Raw genomic sequence first — 25,979 nt, 5'->3', positions numbered from 1 at the left:
CAAAAGCAGGGAATGGGCCCTCACCCAGGTGTCACAGCAGAACCTCCTGACATAAGAGATCCTTGGATGGTGGAAAGCGTCCTGGCAATTGAACGTTTCTCAGAGTCGCAGGACTCGGCATCCCTGGTCTGCCCATCCCCCTCCCCCTCATCCCTACCATGGCACACTCAGGTTTACCAAGGTGTTTTGGGGGGCTAGTAGACAGAGTGAGACAGAAGACGGGGCATCTGGAATGCAGGACGAGCTCACACAGCTGCTCTGGGCGGGAGAGGGAGGGGAGGAGAGAGGTGAGGCGCTGGAAGGGGTGGGAACCGCTGGGCTGGCCCAGGCGGGATGGGGCACGGTGTGTGTGTGTGCGCGCGCGCGTGTGTGTGTGTGTGTGTGTGTGTGTGGCGTTGAAATGCCCGGTACGTCGGGGCAGCAGGACAGAGCCCAGGGCGCGCGCGGAGCTTCCTGGTGACTCGCTCCTCCTGCCGCAGCCATGATGGAGAATTCCGACAAAGTTCCCATCGCCCTGGTGGGGCCTGACAACGTCGAGTTTTGCAGTCCACCGGTGAGTACCGCCCAGGACCCCCAGTCCCGCTGCCAGGTTAGTCCACACCCATGGCCCGGGCTTCGTGTGGGTGTCCTGATCCACTGTACGGGGTCAGGATTTGTGCCACCGAATGTGGGAGCACATTTGGGCACCCAAATATGCGTGTGGGGTGGCGCCCCACGTGTGTGCGTGTGCAGCGGGCACGGGATCCGCAGACGGGTGTGAAGGAGAGGGTGAAAAGGGAGTCGGGGTGGGGGGCGTCCTGTGGCCGGCAGACAGTGCAGATCCGCGAAAAGTTTGCTTATCCCACATCCACGCCTGAGTACCGGGGACCCGCGGGAGGGAGCGCGGCGAAAGGGGGCGCCCGAAGAAGCTCAGGGCGAGCAGCAGCACCCTTGAGTCCCGGGGGACGCTGCGCGGGGACCGCCAGTGCGGGCGGCGCAGACGTGACCCGTCCTCTCCGGCCCCGCCCGCAGGCGTACGCCACGGTGACCGTGAAGCCCTCCAGCCCCGCGCGGCTGCTCAAGGTCGGAGCCGCGGTCCTCATTTCCGGGGCGGTGCTGCTGCTCTTCGGGGCCATCGGGGCCTTCTACTTCTGGAAGGGGGGCGACAATCACGTAAGTCCAGAGGAGGGCGCGCGCGGTGCAGACCCGAGTCGGGGCGCGCAGGGCGGGGAGGTGCGCGGCGCGGGGAGGCGCGCGGAGTGGCGGGGTCCTTCCTCTCTGTCACCCGCGTGTTCCGCCCTAGGTGGAGCCAGAGCGCCCTCTCGCCCCAGCTGTTGCTTTCCTCTAGGGTCTCCCGGGGACCTCTCGCCTCTTCCATGCAGCTCCACTGTGCAGCTTCATGCTCATAGGCAACTTTGTAGAAAAGCAAGTCAGGGTTTTAAGCGAGAATATTAAAACATAGGGTAGCGGGAAAATGCAGTGGACGGGTCGAGGAAAGCCGTTTTCGGCCGATCTTAGCCTGGCGCTTCCACTAGGCAGTTGTGTGACCACGGGTAAGGCACGTCACCTTCGGGCCTCGGGTTACTCATCCTTAGGGAAGAAATGGAACTAAATGATCTCTAAGCCCTCTCCCAACTGAGAAAGGCTGTGCATTTAAGAACCTGGGACAAAGATAGTGGAGGAAGATTCAGACCCAGGGCTGGGGACGAATTTGACCTTTCGGGAATTTTGGGTGTTGCGTGGGACCTATCCATTAATGCTCCCTTCTCTCTTGCCCTAAGGAAAAAAAGGTCTAACTTCCTTAAAGGTGGCAAATCTCTTTAAAAATCAATTCTGGCCCGGTCACATGTGATTTAATGGTAAATGTTTCACTAAGCGCTGTCCTACTTTCTTTGTATGCAACAATGTATTTTAAAGTTCCACGGGCTCTCAAGGAGTATAAAAGCCCTTCTAACTTCACTGAGCAGAATTTGTTTGTTCCCCTTTGTAGACGGGGGCATTTTATCTTGATGACCATTGCCAGGCCTGGTATAAGCTTATTTCGACTAATGGAAATGAATTCCATCTCCAGGGTGCACACAAAGGGCTGTTTCTTAATCACTACCCTCGGAGGATCTCTGACTGCTGTTTTTTCCCTCTGTCTCCCACCATGAAATTCAAAGCGTGAACAAATTCCAGTACTTAGAGAAAATGGTGCTGAAAGCAATTCAGCCGTTTCACACCTCACATCTTCTGCAGTCACTGCATAATTTGTATTTTTAACTCAAATGCCTAATGTAGATAAGCATGCCATTTAGCACTGAGTCTGTTTTAGAGACTATATCAAATTTACAAGCATCGATTTGTAAGATCAGAATTGCACAGTATTTTGTGTATATTTGAAAAGTGCCTTAATGTATTTGTATTTTAAATATAGAAGCTCATATTTGATGGCCAGATGCTCATATTTGAAAGCAGCAAATCTGAACATGAGAACAATTTCAATATCTACATTTCCATTAATAGTAGGGTTTAGATTGTCATCCCTTGGGAAATTCTATGGCATTCAGATGTAAATGATATCTTTTAAATGAGAAAAACTCAACAGTATAGGTCATTTGGGGATAAAAATAGCTTTGCCTTTTTTTTGGTAAAGATTTCGGTCATGATATGTGTTAAGATGAATACCACATGGCATTTGATTATTCAGGGGCAACACAGCTAACTGATAAGCTTCTGGAAAGAGAGACTGAAAGATCATACTGAATAAGCAGGGCTCCCTTTTTTTCTGTCTTTTACTTTACTGCAAGATGGTTGTCTGGTTCAAGAGAACAATATTAAATTCTGAGAATAGGGGAATAGTGAATCACATGGTATTGCCAACAGTCGAAGTTATTGCTGTTTCCTATACAGGCGGGAAAATGAAGAAAATCATTTTTTTTTTTAACTCCCAAAATATCCGATGCCGATCCACATTGTCTGAAAAACAAATCACAAAATACTAAATAGAGTGAATCTGGCACCATTGATGCACAGTACATGCACAGGTCTGCTTTCCCTGGATTCAAATCTAAATAGCCCAAACAAAGCATAATCAAGAGGTAAGTCACTGTCAAACAGAAAGACATGCCCAATCAAGTGGACAACCCGCTCTTTGGGGATTGTCCATGCCTCTGCTCCTCTATATTGGTTTATAGGGGAGAACCAGCTGTAAGTCACCTCCTATCCCCTTCCAATGGGTAAATCCCCTTAGGACATGTTTACTCCAAGTCAGCTGGAGGACTGAAGCATTGGAGTGCTAATATTGGGGGACAAGAGATCCGTCTCAAATATTGAGGCCATGTTTCATCCACATTATTGTAAATGCAACAAGGCATTGAAATATGGGAAATTCCCACCAATATGAGATAATTGACAACCCCACTCTGTGGGATGAGGGGATGAGATCATGGCTTGGGGCCTTTATTCTCAGACTGATTTTTCTAGACGTTGTCCCAAACATTATGTAATTAATCTTATAGAACCCTTATTAGAAACTCATTAGCAAATATCCTTGGCTGTAAAAGGCACCATATTGAGCAGAATTTTGGCAAATAATACATTTCATTGTACTTGGATAGAAATAGCCTGAGGTGCTAACGGCTCCAACAGTTTAGAGCAGATAATGTGATTACTGCTCCACCAGCCCAGCCTCCTTCTGAGCTCAGGACCCAGTACCTTGGAAATAACTTCAGACTATTTACCACCCTCCACCCCAGTCACTTCAGGAGAACACAGACCTCACTGCTGCCCCATGCAGACAGTGTACTGCTTCTAAAAGATGGGCTGAAGCTACAGTTACAAAGGATGCCATACCTATACCTAGTTAGCGAGCTTTGTTGGGAGGAAGGTGGTGATGGAGGAAGGTGGAATTAGGACCCAAAGCCACTCTTCCAGTGTTGCAATCTTGTCTCCTTAAGCCTGCTAAGAATTTGGAAACAGTTAATTTCTTAAGTTTTGCACTGCTTTACTAGTAAAGTCTTATGTGCAATGCTTTCAAAAAAAAAATAAAAGAGCCTCTTGTCGCAGGAGTAAAGGATGCTTAAGCCAGCAGGAACTCACACAAGTGTTATCTGCCATGCTCCTTTTGACAGGCATAATTAACCCATGTGAATAGTGGGTGCTCAGAGAGCACAGGGACAGAACAGAGCCTGCTTTCTAAACCTTACCTGCAGAAAGCACTAGCTCAGCCAAAGAAAACAGGTTTCCCAAACTTGGCTGAGCCACCTAAGGTGCAAAGTGAAAACAGATTGGTGGGCTCTGCTCCAGCTCCACTAAATCAGAACCCCTAGTGGGCCAGCCCCGTGGCTTAGCGGTTAAGTGCGCGCACTCCGCTGCTGGCGGCCCGGGTTCGATCCCAGGCGCACACCGACACACCGCTTCTCCGGCCATGCTGAGGCCGCGTCCCACATACAGCAACTAGAAGGACGTGCAGCTATGACATACAACTATCTACTGGGGCTTTGGGGGAAAAAATAAATAAATAAAATTATTAGAACCCCTAGAAGTGGTTCATATGATCAGACAAGCTGAGGAGACAGTATACAGCAGGAATCGAAGTTCATCTGACTGAGGGAAGGAGGGGCACCAAGAGATGGTTGAGATGAAGTAGGATGCTGATATTTTCTGTTCCATTGAATGAAGGCTGTTGCCTTAAAGTGTATTGGCCAGCAAAGCCATTTCTACATCTCTGCTGATAAAACAGTGCTCTGTGGGTCTTATAATAATGAGTTTTCTGCAAGTAATGATCCAATAACAACAGATACTCTTTCCAATGTGTGTCCATGTAGCAGTCATTCTTCATAATGAGGGAGAAATCAGACTTGACTTGAATCTGAGCTATTTGCAGTTCTGACCTACTGACCTGACACTATGTAGCAAGTGTCTTTCATCAGTTCTCATTCCTTCCCCTTTAAAGATTTTATATATATTATATATCATATAACATATGCATATATCTGACACAGAGAACGTTCTAGCAGGGCAGCAGCACACTGAGCAGGAGCAGAGTGTGAATTATTTTTCAACTAGTGTACCAACAAGATGTCTAAACCAAGAGCACTTTAGATCATCTAATTTAGTGTTAAACTTCTAAAAAAATTTTTTAACAGCAGAATTTTTCTTAGGATTTTATTCAGAAATCCAACACATAAAACAGATAAGCAGCAGAGCCTCTCTGGTTAAGCTGGGGGTGGACAGGGGAGAAGAGAGCCCCACAGTCCCACCTGCTCGGCCATCCTCACCTCTGGGCCACCTCTGCGAAACCTCAGAGCTCTAAGGACATAAATGGAAACCAGCTATGAAGTCCGGCCTCTTCATCTCACACTCGAGGCAACTCCCAAGACCCAGGTACAAGTGGTATGGCCGCCAGTTTTTCTGATTTCTGGACCAGGACTCTTCTACAAGGCCAAGTCTCCCTCCCCTCTCCCCCAACAAGTCTCATAACACCCTACAACACCACAACATAATGCCCTACAACACCATACGCCTGTCCCATAGAGTCATTAAAATGAGTAACTCCCATTTTGAGCTGAAACAGATGTGTACATTGACCTTGCTCTCTACAAATGCTGCTGTCTATCAGGCATCTCCTAGTCCTGTCTGCAGTCTTTGGTATATACCACGCTCCATGCCCAATCTTGACCAAAGGATTAAAAATAACCTTCCAACTGAGGTACCACTGCAGACTTGTTCAGTTAACAGCCAGTTAACCCTCTGCCTCTTCAATTTCCATTTATCCATCCATGTGTCTCAACTCTGGCCACACAGTATAATTGACCTTTAGAAAAAGAAAGATCTGGGCCGGCCCCGTGGCTGAGCGGTTAAGTGCGCGCGCTCCGCTACTGGCGGCCCGGGTTCGGATCCCGGGTGCACACCACAGCACGGCTTCTCTGGCCATGCTGAGGCCGCGTCCCACATACAGCAACTAGAAGGATGTGCAGCTATAACATACAACTATCTACTGGGGCTTTGGAGGAAAAAAATAAAATAAAAATTAATAAAAAAAATTCTAAAAAAAAAGAAAAAGAAAGATCTATGCACAAACTCCATCCCCACAGGCTCTGATTTGATTGGTCCAGGGGGAAACGCAGGCATGATGGCTGGAGATTCTACTCAGATGCTTCTATACACAGCCAGGAATGTGAATCATTGAGCTATTTGAAGTGGTATCAGAGACTATGAAAGGTTTTACTTTTAAGGTGTTTTTTAAGACATCATTGTATTAAGTGATTGGTATATGGATGAAGTCCTCATATATAAATGTTTTACTATTAAGGATGATTCAGTGTATCTCTGACAAATATGAAAGTTATCTCATATACTGGAGGTCTAAAGACAAGCCCTGAATTGCTCTAAAAGGAAAGCATCACTAACTCTTATGTTCACTTCCAGATTTACAACGTCCATTATACCATGAGTATCAATGGGAAATTACAAGATGGGTCAATGGAAATAGATGCTGGGAACAACTTGGAGACCTTTAAATTGGGAAGTGGGGCTGAAGAAGCAATTGAAGTTAATGATTTCCAGAATGTAAGTATATTTCATGCATTTAGAGAGTTTAACCAGGCAAGCCTGGGAGACTTTTCTAATTCAGGGAGCAGTAGCATCTCTCTCACATCCAAATGGTAACTATTCTTTATAGCAGTCATAGTGCCGCTAATCCACATACATCATGCAGCACATTCTCTCTAAAAAAGGACCACACTTTGTCTTTTACATTATCAAAAGGAAAAGAAAAACATCTCAACATGGAAAAGAACAGGTTCTTCTCGAAACTATATCAAGTCTTGGCAGAACGGGTTGAAAAAGCTATTTCTTTCAAGCAGCTTTCTGTAACACGGTGAATAAAATGCTGAAACTATCCTAGAATGTTGCAGGGTCTGAATTGTTAACTTACAGAAAGAGAAAGTAAATTTTAATAAACTAATAATCTCAGCAACAGGTGGGATCTATTTACATACTTTCTCAATTCTTCAGATTTCCCATTTAATCCAGAAAATTATCATGGAGAAATTCCTCTATTATATCATGTGTTTTCTAACCATGGCCTATTACAGATAAAATACTTGATTCTCCTTTGAAAAGGGCAAACATGTTTGTTTTCAAAAATTCAATTTACAGGCAATTTGATACATTAAGCTATGTATCAATGCTTCAATGTACATCTACAATCCAAAGGATCACCCAGGCCTACTTTCCTGTTGCCCAACATAAAAATCTTACTCTCTTTCACGTTCTAAGATGAGGAAGAGGCATCACTACTTGTGTTCTCCTGTTAAATCTGTATATGGAGTAGGTGCGACTTCATTATGAAAAAAGGCTCTTGAAAATAATGTGTGTTCTAATAGTTTATTGGCCTACAAATATCTCATCGACCTGTTTGCCTCTGACTGATAAAAACTAGAAATGCTTTTCATTCTGATGAAAGAACTCCCCTTGTTGGTACCAAAACACACCTCACAAGTCCTTTTGAATACCAAACAGATGCTGACATTAGAGCCCCACTGATGTTAGATATTATTTGATGATGACAAGGACTGGCTATGTCCAGAGTGGGCTGCGCCCTGGGGACAGGCTCTGTACCCTGCATGTGCCCACTTGCTCTTCATTTAGTCATCGCTTTGCGAATGGTTCTGGTCAGTGCACAAGGACAATTTTTCTGAACCTATTAAAGGCTTTTACTGCAAGACCCAGGACAAGGTAAAAGCATTTTTTCTTTATACTGCTCAATATAAAATTATAAAATGTGACTCCCACACACACATCATTCACTCCAGAACAAAACTGAATACCTCTAATGTACCACAATATCAAGATATGCAAAGGTTGCTACACAGATGAAGAAGAAACGCTCCATCTCTCTCAAGATGTGCTTGTATCAGGAATATCCTTTTAAAATATTTTAATCCCAAACCTATATTTCTGTTTTATAATCCTCTGGTTCTAATAATGGTATTGATTGTGTTTTGTTCTCATAGGCCAACAGAGCCACAAATATTTTATAAACTGATCAATTCTCTTTGATAGCTTCTACATTTCTCTAAGTCAGAACTGGTGAGTAGAACATTTTTTTGATAGATAGAACCTGTTATGGGTTTAAACAAGCCTGGACTTTTGAAAACACATGAATCAGCTGCTATGGTACCTACACTATTACTTTCTCCTGTTTAAACCAACAGTCAAATTCAGGCAGTGTTTATTGAGGCCTACTGTGTGCAAGGGACGGTGCCAAGCATGGGGGATGCAAAGATGACTCTTGTTTCCTCCCCCAAGGACCTTACAGTCCAGTCCAGGAGGCAGACACACACACAGAAGGGGCTCAGGTCAGCCTGGGAAACGTGCTGCAACGGAGCTATGAACAGAGGCTGCAGAGCACAGAGGAGAGGCAGTCGCTGCCGATTAAGGGGTAGGAGGGGGTTTTACAGAGGTAGTGACAGCTGAATCAGGTCTTGAAGAATGATTAGGATTTCAACCAGCAGAGAAGTAGGGACCAGGCTTTCCAGGCCCAAGGAAGAATACTGAATACAAATGACAAGGCTGCTCCAGAGTTCTAAGTAGCCCAGTGCGGCTAAAGGTGGGGAAGTGGGGAGAATGGAAACGTAGGTGGGGCCAGAGTTGGAAAGGTTCTGAATTGTAAGGGAACAGTCTCCCCTGTTAACCCAGGTCTCCACCAAGATTTTAGTAGAGCCAATGGAAAAAAACCTCCTTAGGAGGAATAGCACTGAGCAGAGGGCTCCAGCCTCTGTACTGTTAAAGAAAAATGATTCTGGACCCTTGTTAAAGAAAGTGAGGCAGACTTTATTCAAGGGGGGCTACTACAGTGGGGTTTTGTAGTAGGGGAGAGAGCTTGGGCTCAACTCGGAACACAATAGGGACAAGTGGGTATTTATAGCCAAGGAGCAGGGTGGGAGTGTTGGTGGATGGAAAATTACTGAGAGGTAGAGTAGTTCTTTGCTAAACTGACATAACAGGATTTTTGCTGAAGGAAGGCCAGGGTGATCAGATATTGAGAGTGGTCAGACCAGGGCTGACTCAGCAGGATTCTTACTAAAACTGGTATAAGCAGGCCAAGACAGAGCCAAGGTCGGGGCCTAGAAAAGGGCCTCAGAGCAGCCTGACTAGAGTTAGGTCAAGGAGAGCCTTTGTCCATACCCTAAGAAATACGAAAACTGGGTTAGTTCATAGTTACATTCTAGAAAGTTATGCCCTCAAAAGCATCAGTGCTGGTGGCTTAAGCCAACCCTCTCATACCGAATGACCCATTTATATAACAAAAATCCTGGTTAGAAATTAAAATAGAATAAACCGGTGGGTATATACAAGTGTTCACTATATAATTCTTTTAACTTTGCGAATATTTGAAAGTTTTAATTTAAAAAGCTATAGGAAAAAAAAGATAGCATAACCTTACCTGGTAGCTAGGTAGGTTATTGATTTCAAAAATCAGTGTAGCCCCCAACTATAACATAAAGGACTAATAAAATGAAAGTAATTTACAATAAAATTTGGGCTTCGATATGTAAATGCTCAGCCTGATGTACTCCAAGACATCATCAAGTCAAATGCTTGCTTCAATCACTGTCACTGCCACAGCTAAAATGCAGACTGATCTAAGAGTGTGTTGACAAATTAAATACCAGGGAATTTTCTCAAACAGTGAACAAGAGTATCATTTTCTCTAATTTCTCGAGTAATTGCATTCCTAGGGAATTGGCTGTACATTAAAACTATGCCAAAAATCACTTTGTGTTTATATGTAAAATGGTGTTAGGTTGTAGGCACAGACACTTAGAATCAGGCTTTTCACCCAGGACCCAGGGCAGCTAGCTCTTCAGGACCTCCCCAGGCTCTTCAGCCCCGGCATCCCTGGGCCCTCCCAATAAAGGCCAGTAGAGCCCCCAGTCTTTGTGACAATGAAAAACTCCCTCAAAGGGCCGGCCCCGTGGCTTAGCGGTTAAGTGCGTGCGCTCCGCTACTGGCGGCCCGGGTTCGGATCCCGGGCGTGCCCAACACACGGCTTCTCCGGCCATGCTGAGGCCGCGTCCCACATACAGCAACTAGAAGGATGTGCAACTATGACATACAACTATCTACTGGGGCTTTGGGGGAAAAAAAATAAATAAATAAAAATTATAAAAAAAAAAAAGAAAGAAAAACTCCCTCAAGTATTTCTAAAGTGCCCTCTTCGGAGAAGGACCCCTCACCCTTCTTCGGAACTTCTGGTTTAAGCCACAGAAATAGATGAGATCCCCCAGAAAGAAAAAACGTGTGGCTAAAATGAGATTACCTGACTCTCGATAAAAGAATGTGAGATCATGGACCCTTCGCTCATTACCTTTGTTAGCAAATTTCTCCCTTATCACCAGCTTCTAAGGCCTTGTTTGTTTGCAAAAGCAGGAGTTTGCTTGGCTTTCTTGGACTTTTTCATTCCCTCTGTTTAATCTCTTAATATGTCTGGCTGCTTGATATGGATTTGTAGCTAGACACGGTGGTTGATACATGTGAATTCCTCCCCACAGGACCCATCCCTATGGGGTTTCAGTTCTCTTTGCAGCGTGTAGACCGTCAGAACTAACTCAATACTAGATTCACATTCAGAGCTGTGAATCCTTCAATAGAAGCAACTCTGTCCTTTGGGGATATGGTAACGGTTATCTGGTGTTTCCTCCCTTATGTCTCCCATTCCGAGGATATGAGGGTGTGAAGTTAAGAGAACATATCACATAGAGGGATAGTAATCTCCCTCTCCTGCGTTTTGTTTTTCAAACCATGAGCGCTAGACTTACATGCAGATAAGAGCAGCAGAGCTTCAGGAGAGAGCAGAGAGCAGTGGTTCTCAAAGTGTGTTCCTCAGGCCACCAGCAGCAACATCACCTAAGAGCTTGTTAGAAATGCAAAGCTTAGGGGCCGGCCCAGTGGCGCAAGAGGTTAAGTGCACAAGCTCTGCTGCAACAGCCCGAGGTTCCCTGGTTCTGATCCCGGGCGAGCACTGACACACCACTTGGCAAGCCATGCTGTGGTGGCCTCCTATATAAAGCAGAGGAAGATGGGCACGGATGTTAGCCCAGGGCCAGTCTTTCTCAGCAAAAAAAAAAGAGGAGGATTGGCAGATGTTAGCACAGGGCTGATCTTCCTCACAAAGGAAAAAAAAAAAAGAAATGCAAAGTTTAGGCCCCACTCCAGACCTACTGAATCAGAAACTCTGGGGGTGAGGCCCAATACTCTGTTTTATTTAACAAGTCCTCTAGGTGATTTTGATGCAAGGGAAAGTTTGTGAGCCACTGGTACAGAAGAAACTTGGGTCCAAAGGCTGTGTCTTAGTCCATTCCAGCTGCTGTAACAAATTACCATAGACTGGGTGACTTCTAAACAACAGAAATTATTTCTCACTGTTCTGGAGGCTGGGAAGTCCAAGATTAAGGCGCCGGCAGATTGGGTGTCTACTGACACCCTAGTGTCTAGTGTCTAGTGGCCTGCTTTCTGATTCATAGATGGCCATCTTCTCACTGTGTCTCCACATGGCAGAAGGGGCAAAGGAGCTCTTTGGGGTCCCTTTTATAAGGGCACTAATCCCATTCATGAGGGCTCCACCCTTATGACCTAATTAACTCCTAAAGGCCCCACCTCCAAATACCATCACTCTGGGGGTTAGGTTTCAACATATGAATATTGGGAGGACACAAATATTCAGTCTACAGTAGGCTATTTCAGTCATTTAAAAACTTTGTTACCCTGAACAAGTTCTTTTCTTCCTAAACTAGTGGTCCTCCCTCTGGCTGTCCTTTATAAACTCACGGGGAGCTTTTAAGCATACCAGTGTCTGGGCACCACCCCAGGCCAATTAAATGGGAATCTCTGAGGAGAGGCCCAGGCATCTGTGTTTTAAAAATCTCTCCAGGTAATTTTGGTGCAGTGAGTCGAGAACCTCTGCAGTAAGCCTGGAGTTCCTCCTCTGTGAGCAGGGATGATGCCATCACCTTTCTCCGGGTGAGAGGTGACACTGGGGGAGATAAGTGATATGTGTCACATATGTGTACATGGCCAATTAGGCCGCCAGGCAAATAATGAGGAGCTTGAGGAAGAACGAGCCTTTCCTTCTCTGTTCTCCAGTCTGTCACTCACCAGCTTTTGTAGGGCTCCTGGCTCTGAGATTCATGTGGTGTATATAACTTGCCCTGAATATCCTGAAGCATGACTTACATTTAACTTCATTCTTCTTTTACGAGGGCTGAATCCTGAGCCAAGACCCCTACATTTCTAAAAGCTTTTCTTCCACCACCCCTTGGCATTGACCCTGGAACAGGTTCTGTATCTTCCTGACATTTGTCTCAACTCAACAGAAGGTTGACAGGTTGAGATATTCAGATTTGTGTTGGTGTCTACATTATTATGGCATAAAATGTGTAGACCTTTGATACTGTTTTTGGCCACTCACTAGTCATGAAATTAACCAGCAGGGTGAAAGTGAACACTCTTGGCACAGAGCGTACTGTTGTGCCTGATCGTCTTCGCAGGCAGAATCACTGCTGAGCTGTCAGCCAAGACTGGACCCTTGCGGCTGAGGTTTCCCTTGAGGCTGGTCCCTAGGCAGATGAGGAGGAGACACTGTTTATTCCTCACGAGGGACAAAAACAAAATATCCAAGTCCTTGGGTAAGGCCTAGGAGCAAAGTTTAGCTCCTGGTGTTGTAGAAAACTTTACTATCTACTCTGGGCTCATTAACTTAGGAAAAATCTAAATTCATGGAATTAATTAACTGGACGAACACCTTTTGGGAACCTTTGTGGGATCACCAAAAAGAAAAGATTCAGGTGCCAATCTCAGGAAGCTTATAATTGAGTAAGGAGATGACATTCACAAGGAAATACCATAGAGGCCCTGAGAACTAAATGCCAAATGAGAGACGAAGACGTGAGGGCTTATGGGAAGTCAGAGGGAGAAGAGCCCCCCTAGACTGGGATGGTCAGAGAAAGCTGCATAGAAAGGATGGTGTTTCCTCTGAGCTCGCGGGATCTATGGAGCAATTAACATACTCCTTCTCAGCTCAAATGCCACCCCCTGGTAGAGGCCTCCCCTGACCACACTGTCTAAAGTACTATTCGCTGTCATTCCTATCTCGCACTCTCCTTTATTTTTCTCCATAGCACATATCACCACCTGACTTTATCTCTATTTTTTGTTTTTGGTAAATGATGCTAAAGGGTAAGCTCCAATGAAGGCAGAGATTCCACCTGTTTTGTTCATCCCTGGACCCAGGACCTGGAACAGTGCCTGGCTCGCAGTAGACACTCAATACATTGAATAAACGAATGGACGGATAGACGGATGGATAAACTTTTATTTCCTAGGGCATCACAGGAATCCGTTTTGCCGGAGGAGAGAAATGCTACATCAAAGCACAGGTGAAGGCTCGCGTTCCTGAGCTGGGCACCATGACCAAACAGAGCATCTCCTCTGAACTGGTGGGTACCAGCGTGCTCCAGAGAGCAAGAGGGTTTGGTAGACATTTTGTTTGAAGGACAACCCTTTCGTCTTTAGTTCCTGGATAGTTTCGTGACCAGAATATAAGTTCTATGTCTTCTCTGCCAAAGGAATTGAAACTATTTTGGTCCTACTGGTTGGTTCTAAGTGAGCATTCTTACATGATGTAGTATATTGAAAGGTTTTGGAAAACCATATTTTAGAGTGCATAAAGGGGCTTGGTCTTCACGTGGCCCTCATTTGCCTGATGTTAGGGAACTATCTGATCAGTGACTAAGACAACATAAAGGACTTCACATGATTGAATCTTCATTCAAGGGGCCTCTAGAGCCGTTTAGCCTCACTTCCACTCAGGGTGAGAATTCCTTCTGAAAATCCTCGACAGCTCCTCACCCAGCCTCTGCTGGAAAGCAGTGACAGGGTGCTCCCTTCCCTGTGTGCCAGGCAACTTCATGGGAGGTAGTTCTAATCATTTTGCCCTACGCTGAGCTGAGATGGCTCCCCCTACAATTTCTTCCCGTTGGTTCAAGTTCAGCCTAAGGAAGCTACTCAACATATATTGAATTCCTTTTCAAACTTGTGAGGTTTTATAAACATAATTCTTCCATTTATTATTAATAGCTTGCCTTTGGTCTTGATTTTATAAAAATTTAAGAATTGCACAGAGAGTTCTAAAAATACATTTAGCGATAATACCTTACATTTATTTCATACTTTAATAAGGGCTTATGAAGTGATCACATTCATTATCGTCTTCCATTTGAGTTGTGACAGGGTATGGTGGAAAGAAAATGCACTTTGGAGTCAGAAAAATGTGGGTTCAAATCCCAGCTCTGACACTTGCTATGGATGTGGCTTCAACTCTTCGAGCCTCACTTTTGTCATCTACAAACTAGGGGTATGCAGACTGTCCTCATGGCCCTAGAACCTACTAGATAGTGAATGGATGGCTGCTGCTATAATTATTAATTTTATTATGATCATGTTTGATCCTTCCAGTATCCCTGAGAGGGAGGTGAAGCAAGCATCAGCTCCCTCAAGGTGAAAGAGGGAAAATAAGGGTAAGCAAAGGTGCCTGGAAACTGCCTGATTGTTTGCCCTCGTGGGAGCAGCAGCAGAAGGCGCCTCAAAACAAAAGCTAAAAACCAGCCTGTGCGTTTTGAAAGCTGGCTATCATGTCCTCGGTTTTCTTTTCTACTCCCAGTTTCCCCAACCATTCGTCCTGCGAGATGGTTTCCAGCTGTTCTCCTCTGACCCTGGTCCAGTTCTTCCTCGTGAGCTGTCCTGTTCAGAGCAGAAGGCCACACCCTCAGTGTGAATAAAAATGGACCAACACCTCCTTTGTTCTTGAACTTCTCTTACTGCATTACCATTTTTTTTTTACAGTCATATCACTGTTTCTGTTATGTAGCCTTTTAGTGAATTATAATCCTTGACATTTTCCCCATAAGTGGACATAGAACTAGATCTCTTCTCCTGCCTTCCAAAAGAACCAACTCCCCAACCAGAGCTGACTGAGAGCTAATCATAAGTTTGCAGTACATTTTCTGGGTTTTTCAAAAACAAGCTTTTTTTCCCCATAATTTTTAAAAACAATACTTTGTCCTTGTAGAAAATTTAGGAAACACATAAAAGAGTAGTGAAGAAAATCACCCACAATTGCATAATCCATAGATAGCTCATGTTAATGTTTTGGTGAATTTTCTTCATGTGCAAGTGCATGTGATATTCTTTTGTTATACATTCTTATTATTTTCACTTAACTTTAGTTCTTCTAAAATATAGATTATAATGGATGTATTATATATCATCATATCATTATAATTTTAAAAATCTATTCTTGAATACTTTAGATATCTTCAATTTTTCACTATTTCAAATAATAATAATTCAAAATAATTTTTTGAATACAGAAATAATTCACTGTGGTGAATACTTTTATATTTAAATCTTTGTCTGCATCTGATTCTTTTCTTAGGCCCATAGAGGTGAATTATTTGTCTTGTGTTTTAGTTGTTTATATTGTGCATGGTGGATGCTCTGATGGACAAAACCAAATTCAGACAATATGTTTGGGTAAATTAGGAATGTTTTTGGCTATCAGTAGCAGAAAACTACACTTAGAGTGACTTAAACAAATAAGGATTTGTTTTTCTCCATAGTAAGTAATGTGGAGGTGGTGGCTGCAAGCAGTGGCTCAGTGGCCAGCATCTCTGATTTTTTGGCCTTTCCTTCCTGCTCCAAACATCAACCATGCATTCAAGTAAGGAAGTCAGGAAGAGGTTGAGCAGTGCTAACCCTGACTTCCCTTTAATCAAAAAAAAGCAGACTTCTCAGCCCACCAACATATGTCAGCATGGATCTCACCGTCTAGAACTGGTCACACGAGTAGCCCTAGCTGGAGAGTCCGAGAAAGCAAGTGTCTCTCCTGGGGCCAGGCACATTGCTGCCTCAGACAGAAGCAGGATTGTGTTGCAAGGAAAAGGAGAGAGAAGGAGATTGGGTAGGCCACTGAAAGTATGTGCCATAAGTTTAACATTCCTAGCTTGTAGGATGCATATATACGCATTATCCCCATCATCCCACTCTCTGCCCACACTTTTGGATTATGATGGGGTAGATTTATGCACCACTTGCTCTCATACATTTTTCATCAGTTTTGTGTAACTTTAAAAAGCTACTATACCCAAAAAGCATTCATTTCCTGGATGGAGTCATTTAATTTAAGGTAAATAACTGGATTACCTGAGCGTTAGCTTCCTCCAGTAACTTTAAGTTGTTTTAATGCAGCCATAAGCCTGAGGGAGGAGGCATAAATGAAGTGCTGCTTTGAGCTAAAAATAAGGAGAAAACATTTTAATTTCTCCAACCTATTGCAAACTAATAAATACATGAAAAGAACAATCTGGCAAAATAAATTTGTCTCCTGGGTTATCAAACCATTCTCAGCATTTCACTGTAGAAGAAAATCCAGGGTTTAGCTTTGAAATCTCAGTGGTGTGCTTGATGCGAGGAACATCTGAGATACGTTTTGTTATAGCTGGGAAATGTAGAAATGGTTTATGTTAAATAAGACTTTGAACTGAAGACATTAAAGAACCAATCACTTGCTTTTTCCATTGTTGTTCGGAAGCTACAGAATAAAACCCCAAAGGATTTTCGCTTCAGATGAAGGTTCCTCTGTCCTTTATAGGATTCCAGGTCCACTCAATTGCTTTTCCTCAGAAATATCTTTGATCAAAAACATCAGATTAACCTAAATCTCAAACTTGATATCAAGTAATTTTCACTTCCACTCAGGACACTAGTATCCACACATTCCAGCTATCCAAAGGCAGGACGACAAGAGGGGCGCCACATATTGTGAAGAGAGCTATAAAAAGATTAGAACCTTAAAGTGTGTGTGTGTGTGCGCGCGTGCATACACGCACGCCCGTGCATACATACACACAGAATTCTCATTAAATTTTCATAAGGCAAAATAATCCTTTACCAACACATGAATCTCAACATGCAGCATGTTCCACTGTCCTCTTTGCTCACTGTATCTCATTTTTACTTCAGGAAGGCAAGATCATGCCAGTTAAATATGAAGAAAATTCTCTTATCTGGGTGGCTGTAGACCAGCCTGTGAAGGACAACAGCTTCTTGAGTTCTAAAGTCTTAGAACTCTGTGGCGACCTTCCTATTTTCTGGCTTAAACCAACGTATCCAAAAGGTAACATTTTAAATTCTCTTAATGCTGCTTGGAATTCTCCGTGTGTGTGTGAGGTTCCTGTGAGCCCCTCCACAGGCCCGAGCGTGTAACAAGGAAGATAAATCAGGATGCATGTTGCAGTGTTGCAGTGTCTCAGTAATTGGCATGAGAGATCAAAGAGAAGGAAAATGACAGCCATGACTGTTAGAGGGCAGGGATAGAGCAGCAGGGTTAACAGGAAGCAGATTGGGAGCCAGAACACCACTGTGTTACCTGTGGTTTTTATTTATGATATTCCCACTTCTTTCCACTCTGCCTCTTAATCTCAGTTGTTTGCACTTTCCAATTTTACATTTTTTTTATTCCTAAGGCAGAGAAGCAAGGGACTAAGAAGCTGTCATACGGCCGAATCTTTATTATGTTCAAACTTAGAATTATGGGACAGTCAAAAGCTGCTGTGGGCATGGGTTGAGATTCCTCAAGTTCAAGGCTCAAGCATTAGTTTCCAAGTCCAGTGAAAATAAGTGAAGGGCCCCTGGGGTTGAGAGCTAGGTTGCAGCATACCTTCCACTATTTCTGGGTGGTAAAGGGCAGGTGAACCTTGCAGGCCAGGCTCCTTCCCCTGAGTTTCCCCTGTCCCCAGGGGTACTCTCACTCTTGATTTCCACCACAGCTACGCCACTGGCCTCCCAAAGGCCTACTTGGTAGCTCTGGCTCAAGTGTGGAAAAAAGGCCTTTCTCCTAGCACAGCTGCTATGCTTTCTGAAAGATTTTATTGAACACCAAGAGAGCACAGCATGGAAATAAAGAAAATACAGGCATTAAAACCACCAGGCTTAGGAGGGGGCAATGGGCAGTTATTGTTTAAAGGGTACAGGGTTTCAGTTTTACAAGATGAAAAAAGTTCTAGAGATAGATGGCTGCCACTTTTTTAAAAACCTCACCAGGCTCAGAAAGTCATCTTCTGATGGGGCCATGGCTAACGTTTCCCTCCAGTTCACAAGTCTTAGTCTGTCCCAAAGCTTGGATAAGATGGTTACTTTCTAGCCCAGGCAAGGCTTCAATTTATAAGCCACTGGCAGTGGCTGCCTGGAAGAGTGAGTTGAGAAGGATCCTGAGGCTCAGTAACAGTCCCATGAGGGGCCGGCCCTGTGGCTTAGCGGTTAAGTGCGCGCGCTCCACTACTGGCGGCCCGGGTTGGGATCCCAGGCGCGCACCAACGCACCACTTGTCTGGCTATGCTGAGGCCGCGTCCCACATACAGCAACTAGAAGGATGTGCAACTATGACATACAACTATCTACTGGGGCTTTGGGGAGAAAAGGGGGGAAAAAAAGGAGGAGGATTGGCAATAGATGTTAGCTCAGGGCCGGTCTTCCTCAGCAAAAAGAGGAGGATTGGCATGGACATTAGCTCAGGGCTGATCTTCCTCACAAAAAAAAAAAAAAAAGAGTCCCATGAGTAGTGTCTGTCACAACGTAGGGGCTGGAGAGCGGGCTGCCAAATGGACTGTGGCTTTTGCCATCCCTGCTCTTGCCCCAGTGGGTGCTCGCAACTCACAATTCTTGCCATGTGCTGGCTTTTGATTCCTCACTTCCTCCACGTGGAATGAGCCTTCTTGCTTTCTACCACCCAGGAACCACTTCTCCAATACCTTGTCACCTTGTCCAGTCAAGGACAAAAGTCTGTTACCATGGAGAGCTATCTGTAAGCACCTTCTGTTTGAGGACAAGCCTCTTACCCAGAGAGTTCATTTATTCATTCAACAAACATTTATTGAAGGCTTATTATGTGCCATTTACTCTTTCTAGACACTTGGGATGAACTGGTGAACAGAACAGACAAGAATCCATGCCCTCAAGGAGTTTTACATTGTAGCAAGGGGAGAAAGTAAATAAACACTAAATTTAAATAAGAAAACTGTATGGTACGATACAAAGTGCTATGGGAAAATAACATAGTAGGGCAACGGGTGCGGGTGGGATGCTGTTGGCAGTGCTAAGATAACCGGCAGAATGAGTACCTTCATCTTTTGGGAAAGTCCTTGTTCCCTGCATCCAAGATGTGGCTTGGTTCCTCACAGCCCAACAGCATGACCACATCTTAAGTATTCAGTCATCACAACATCCACACCAGAATTATATATATTACATACAACACTAGGAAGTGGAAACCACCTCAATGCCCCCAGATTTGAAAAGGATTAAATAACTGTTGGTATAGCCATACAATGGAATATCATACACATTAAAAATGAGGGAATGTTTTTTCCCAATCTCTCATAAATGCAGTCACATTTTATAATAAAATCAAGAAAATAAAACCCCGTGTGAGGATGCCTGGCCACCTCACCACCTAATTCTAATAGAAGCCTCCCAACCCCAGGACCCAGCAGTCTCTGCCCTTGGATCTTCAAGCTGGCAGGTCATCAGCATCATGTGGCTGTGTTATCAGAGACACTGTGAATGGTGGCTGGGCAAAGTCAGGGGGAAGGGCCAGAGTGGTGTCTGCTGAGCTCTGGCTGTGCTAGAGCTTTCCATCCTCTCCTCATTTAACCTCTCAAATAACCGAGCTCATTTGGTTAGCTAGAAGAAGTGGTGTTGAGATTTGAATCCAGGTCTCCCTGATGCCTCTCCAACCATGCCCCAGAAACCAAGAAGCTCTCTGTGGAAGCTCTCCATGGCTGTAAAGCACATCTAAGTTCTCATAAATAACACAGCATGATATCATCATCACCACCTAACATTTGAGTGCTTATTATATGCCAAACACTATGCTAAAACCCTTAAGACACACTTTTTCATTAATTCTATCACTACTCTGGTAATTAGCTACTATTATCATCCCCATCTTATGGATGAAGAAACTGAGACTCAGAGAGACACCAAAGCCCACACTGTGTGGTACTTTCCATTTGGTTACTTGGCAGCCATTGGTCATGCTGCAGGACCCATGAGGCAGTGTGGTGAACTAGAGCACTGGGCTGTAAGCCAGGGAAGTTCACGTTGAGCTCCTATCTCTGCCACCCATTCTGCGATCTTGGCCAGGTCACTTGGTCTTTCTGAGCCTTGATGCCCTCATGTATAAAAGTATCTGCTTTTTCTGTCCCATAGGACTTTTTAAAGAATCAACCAAGATAATAAATCCCCTAAAAACTGTAAAGCTTCATACGTATATAGTCAATCTATTAGGAATGCACAGGGCTGCAAGTAACAGAATACCTGATCATCAGTGGTTTCAACAAATACAGGTTGATTTTTTTCATATAGCCAGAAGTCTGGAGATGGGTTTCTGGCATTATCAGCTACTCAGTGATATCATCAAGTCTCTTTCTGGCTTACATTCTGCTACCCATATCATGCTGGCTTATTATCCTTGTGTCTATCCCTTCTGGTCACAAGTTGGCTCACATAACCCAGATATCCTATCTACATTCGAGAAAGGAAGACAAGACAGAGAAAGCCGGATCTGTCCTCTTTTACCAAGAAAGCAAAAGCTTTCCCAGAAACTGCACTAACATATTCTGCTTGTCTCACTGGCCAGAAATGTCTCATCTGGCCACTCCTAATTGCAAGGGAGGCTAAGGAAATGAGTGGTATTTTTCTTTCTCAAGCCATATAGTAGAGGCAGGCAAAGGAGAAAGGGATTGAGAATGGATTTTTGTCAGTTACATTACAATATCTGTCTCAATTAGGATTATAAAACAAAATTCTGGTTATCTGTATGTTTAACTCCTAACCCAAGACTCTGAAACATGCTTTATTATTACAAAAATCATTAATACAATTTTAAACAGTATCTAGTCATATATATATTTTGATGATATCCTTTTCTTATGTTTTTCACCCTGATAAACACAGAACTTCCTTAATTATTCAAATAAAGAAATTAACTTACAGCAATTTTTTTGCAGAAATCCAGAGAGAAAGAAGGGAATTGGCAAGAAAAATAGTTACAACTACCACAAAAAGACCACGGAGTGGACCACAGGGCAACCCAGCCCCTGGAAGACCAAATAATGAAACCAGACCTGGTGTTCAAGAGGATTTGGACTCCTTCAATCCAAACAACCCTTACCATGTGCGTACTGGTGTTTTCATGACAAGCTCCGACAAATGCATGAAACATAACACTGAAGTGGTGGTGTTTCTACCTGAAGTTTCAAACAAGCATTTAGTATTCAACTGAGACTTATTTTAAAAGTATCTCTGGGGGCCAGCCCAGTGGCACAAGCGGTTAAGTGCGCGCGCTCTGCTGCGGCGGCCCGGGGTTCGCTGGTTCGGATCCTGGGTGCACACTGACGCACCGCTTGTCAGGCCATGCTGTGGCGGCGTCCCATATAATGTGGAGGAAGATGGGCATGGATGTTAGCCCAGGACCAGTCTTCCTCAGCAAAAAGAGGATTGGCAGATGTTGGCACAGGGCTGATCTCCTCACAAAAAAAAAAAGGATCTCTTGTCTGTTGCAAGGTTTATGAATTAACTTAAGCATTGCCTTGTGTAAAATCCTGATTGGTTGTCACCTTTATTCAAAGTTGTTTTCTGTGCTCTCCTCTTTTTCAGTCACAGGCAAATCCATAAAGACAAATTCACATCAGGAATTTGATTATTTAAAAATGTTTCCAGGAGTGTGCCCTGGGGGCAACACACAGAATGAAAGTATTCTTTCCCCCTCTATATCCACTTTATTCATCCATTCAACAGACATTTGTTGAGAATCTGCTTTCTCAGACCCTATGCACACAGCTAGCCAGGAGTAACCTCTGCCCTCAGGGGCTCTCAGTCCAGTCGGGAGACAGACTCACACGTAGATGAAACACTTCAGAATGAAACAATGAGAACTGGTGTTTGTAAGGATAACACTAACGTGCTAACAACTTCTGAAATTTTCAACAAAATATTATTTACCATTACTATATTTTGCAGGGAGTGGAAGAAGAAAAATAAGTATTTATTTGTAACTAGTGTTTTAATGGAAAAAATAATACATGCGTCTATTTGTCTATTTTTTAAAAGCAGTATAAAAGAGTATACAAAGTGTTTCCCTTCTACCTCAGGCACCCTCCCCAGAGCAAACTATTAATGGCCGTTTGCCAGTTTCTTTGCATAAGAAAGTACCCCCCCACACCCACCCACACGTATTTTTAACACAAAAGAGCATCCAAAACTTCTATACCTTGCTTTCTTTCCAGTTACAATAGAGTATTTTGGAGATTTTTCTGTATCTCCTACATAGATCCACCTCATTCATTTTAATGGCTACATCGTATTCCATTGTGGGGATAGATGTACAGAAATTTAACCTGTTCTGCTTTGGGGGACATGTAAGTTATTTTCCTGTCTTTTGCTGTTAGGAATACTGTTAATAGTATACACTTTGTACATGCCTCATAGGGGTATGGGAAGGAGTAAATGCAAGTGAAGCTCTTAGACAGGGCTTGGCAGAGAGTAAGCATTAACTTTCTCCATGTTAGTTAGCTATTAGTCTTATATCTCTTGTACACATGTAGGAGTATAGCTTTAGCACAAATACTGACACATGGGTCTGCTGGGTCAAAGTAGATGGGAATTGTACACTTCAATGGAGGACACCAAATTGTCTTCCAAGGAATCACACCAGCTACACATCTTTAAATGGTAATGAAAGGACTCACTTATTATCAAACTTTAAAAAAATAGTCTCTTGGTTGTAAAATTGTATCTCCTGGTTGTCTTTCCTTGCCTGTCTTTAATTATGTGTAAGGCTGAGCATCTTTTCATACACAAATAAGTCATGTGTATTTTTTTTTCCTATGTGGCCTGTTCAATCCTATGTTGTTTCATGTGTTGCAAATGTATTTTCTAGTTTATCATTTTAGACTAATATATTTTAGAAAGATTTAGAGGAAAAGGCATTTTTTAAATAACCCAAGGCTTATCAGAAAATTCAGGATTACAGTACTTCATTCCCTAAAGCTCAAAGAATAATTACAAAAGAAATAAAATCTGAATAGGCAAGCAGAAAATTTAATATAGTTTATTCCCCAGGTAGCTGGGCTAGCTGAATCTGGTTCTAGGGACGAGGGCATCAGCCCCTTACATACGGGCAGGACATGACTTTGCCTTGCTTCCAGATTTGACTGATCTATATTCCTTGAAAAACTCCAATTATATCAGTTTTCTCCTTTATTACAGTGCTGAGCTTTAAGCAGAAACACCTCCTTCACATATCCGTTTAAGAAAATAGGGCAACAACCTGAGATTTCTTCCCAACTCTTTAATCTTAACAAACTGTTGTTGAACCTTAGATGAGGAAATGCCTCAATAGGCTTTTGGACTCCCCCTACCCCGGAAGAGTCAGCTACAATTAATTAATGAGGTGGTTTTTATTTTTGCTGTCCCAGATGAACTTATTTCAACAGATAAGGAAAAAAAATGGGCAGTCTGAAGAATAAAAAAAGAACAGTGTAAGAAAGGAAGACAATAAATATTTTGATGACAAAATTTCAACATAGGCTGTATCAGATAGTTAAGTAATTGTTAATTTTATTAGTTGTGATAATGGCAGTGTAGTTGTGTAGGAAAATATTCTATTTTGGAGGTGCATTCTAATGTTTTTATGGGTGAAACGTTAAAATGCCTTCAATGCTCTTAAAATTCACTTCAGAATTTAAAATACTTCAGCCAAAATCAAATTTGACAAAAGGTAATTGTCAAATCTAGATGATGTTCAGTACACAATTTTCTCCACTTTCCAGTATGCTTGAAATTTTTCATAATGCCCCCCACCCCCACCCCCACCCCCCAATTGAGACTTTTTTTGGTACGCCAGGAAAGGTGCTAGGCTTGTTTAGGTTCAAGCCTGTGTTTGGTGCTGCATCTCTCCAAGCTCAGCTACCTCCAGGAAAGAGGCTGAAATTGAACAAGGAATTTACATCAACAGTAAGGGCTTCTTGGCAATGTAGCGTGATACCCTATTAAAGAGGATACAGAATCTGTAGCCCTAGAAATCCATGAAAAGGACAAACCAGATTCTGTAAATTTGTTTTACATGTTCCTCCCAGTTCTGTGATCTCTCTAGCCGTGAAAATGGCGAGTTTTGTAGGTGATTTTTACTTCATCAATATGATTTTGTGTTTAACTATAATTATGGCACATACAAACTAGAAGGTAAAGTTTAAGGTCTTGAATTTTTACACATTACATGGTGCCTTTTCCTTATGTTGAAATGAAGGCAGGAGAAGCTAAATGACTTGACAATGTTTTCAGCCAGTGCAACTGGAATAGCACTCTGTTGTGAGCCTAGATCAGTGAGTTTCAAAATGTGCTCCCAAGAGCCCTGGAAGCCCTACCAGAAGGCACCAGTGTCCCACTGACTTAACATTAGCAGTGGCAGAAATGCTACTTTTGAATCATGCTGTTTTCCTATTAAAGACAAGTTGAGTTACTACTGAGTGGTAACCATGGCTCTAAATTAGAAGCATGGGGAAACTTTACCATAACATTAAAAAAAAAACCTTCCTGCCAGTGACAGATTAGGTAGGTGGAGGTTCCTTGATGTTAGAAGGAATTCTGAATTGTAAGGTTGTAAGATTGAAATCTCCTTACAGAAAATGATGCTGATTTCTTATAGCAGTGAAACATTCAGGATCTTACTTAAAAATAACGTGCATACTATAAATTTCTCATTATGAAGAAAACACAAATAATTCTCTTTTATATCACAGCAGCAGGAAGGGGAAGGCATGACATTCGACCCTAGACTGGACCACGAAGGAATCTGCTGTATCGAATGCAGGCGGAGCTACACCCACTGCCAGAAGATCTGTGAACCCCTGGGAGGCTATTATCCATGGCCTTATAATTATCAAGGTTGCCGTTCGGCCTGCAGAGTTGTCATGCCATGTAGCTGGTGGGTGGCCCGCATCTTGGGCATGGTGTGAAATCACTTCATATACCAGTGCTGCAAAGTAAGAATTAACTTTAGACAACCAAACTATGAGGCACCGTGATGATGAAGGGACCACAGAGTATTTTATACTCAATCTGAGTGATGTTATTCAAGACACTTTTAACAGAATACTTTTTAATAGCTTTACAGAACTTTATCCAGAATGTGCAAATGTACTGAAATGGTAGTTTAAGTCTAAAAATGTCATAATAGTCCTTTTATTACTTAGTATTTTTTATTTGCTTTGCTTTGCTTTGCCAGTAAGGCCTGCTTATAAGACTTCTTTCCCAAGCTCTTTGAAATAAACATGAAAATTTACAATTTGTTAAAGATCTCAACTGTAGACCCGAGTTCCTTTTAATGAAGTCATTGACTAAAATAATTGAATTTTTCTGTTATTTGTACAGAATTCCTCAACTCTTCTTAGCCTTTATCGTTCCTCCCAGTCTTGCAAATGTGCCCCCTGAGTTCTGAGATCAAAACGCAAACAAAAAAGGAAAACAGGACATATAATGGAATCTACCTGAGAGTAAACATTATAAACCTCAATGTGGTAGCTCACGGGAAATTCCTTATCTATATAGTATGTGCTGGCATGTGATTAACAGGTGGCTGCCCTACGTTAAGCGTCACCTCCAGGAAAAGAGCATTAGGATAAAAACGGAAAATGCAGTCGAAGATAAATCAGACTTGTCAGCAAGGACTTGCACTGACATTCTGAAAAGCAGGTCTCCACACCCTTTCCAATCTGTTTTCAGTAAGTGGTCACTGGGCACAAAGAAGCATAATGATTTCCACCTTTGTAGTACAAATCAGGCTGCTGATGTAGTCCAATTACCAATAAGTTATTCTCCTAGTAATAGTCCGCCAG

General features: G+C 43.1%; 1 protein-coding gene across 3 annotated transcripts; it reads left to right on the top strand.

Moving 5' to 3' along the window:
• Nucleotides 1-389: 389 nt before the first annotated feature.
• CNMD (chondromodulin) lies at nt 390-25,484 on the top strand. 3 transcript variants are annotated; one of them, XM_058548271.1, is made up of 7 exons: nt 390-553; nt 1,012-1,152; nt 6,391-6,531; nt 13,350-13,463; nt 17,047-17,200; nt 21,093-21,259; nt 24,888-25,484. In XM_058548271.1, the coding sequence occupies exons 1-7, from the start codon at nt 482-484 to the stop codon at nt 25,098-25,100; spliced, it is 1,002 nt and encodes a 333-aa protein (XP_058404254.1). In that variant the 5' UTR covers nt 390-481; the 3' UTR covers nt 25,101-25,484. The 3 variants fall into 3 exon arrangements, with proteins under 3 accessions (XP_058404254.1, XP_058404253.1, XP_058404255.1); XM_058548270.1 differs by having other exon boundaries at nt 24,885-25,484; XM_058548272.1 differs by lacking the exon at nt 1,012-1,152 and having other exon boundaries at nt 24,885-25,484.
• The last annotated feature ends 495 nt before the right edge of the window (nt 25,485-25,979 follow it).

The sequence above is a fragment of the Diceros bicornis genome, chromosome 9, assembly GCF_020826845.1.
Source record: "Diceros bicornis minor isolate mBicDic1 chromosome 9, mDicBic1.mat.cur, whole genome shotgun sequence".
Classification (NCBI taxonomy): domain Eukaryota; kingdom Metazoa; phylum Chordata; class Mammalia; order Perissodactyla; family Rhinocerotidae; genus Diceros; species Diceros bicornis.
Note: the sequence above shows the minus strand (reverse complement) of the source record. Positions and strands in the feature narration are given on the sequence as shown.

Coding starts and splice junctions, on each gene's coding strand:
- CNMD (XM_058548270.1), top strand. CDS start 482: ATGATGGAGAATTCCGACAAAGTTCCCATCGCCCTGGTGGGGCCTGAC. Junction 6,532..13,349: donor AAGTTAATGATTTCCAGAAT/GTAAGTATATTT, acceptor TTTATTTCCTAG/GGCATCACAGGAATCCGTTT. Junction 17,201..21,092: donor TAAACCAACGTATCCAAAAG/GTAACATTTTAA, acceptor ATTTTTTTGCAG/AAATCCAGAGAGAAAGAAGG.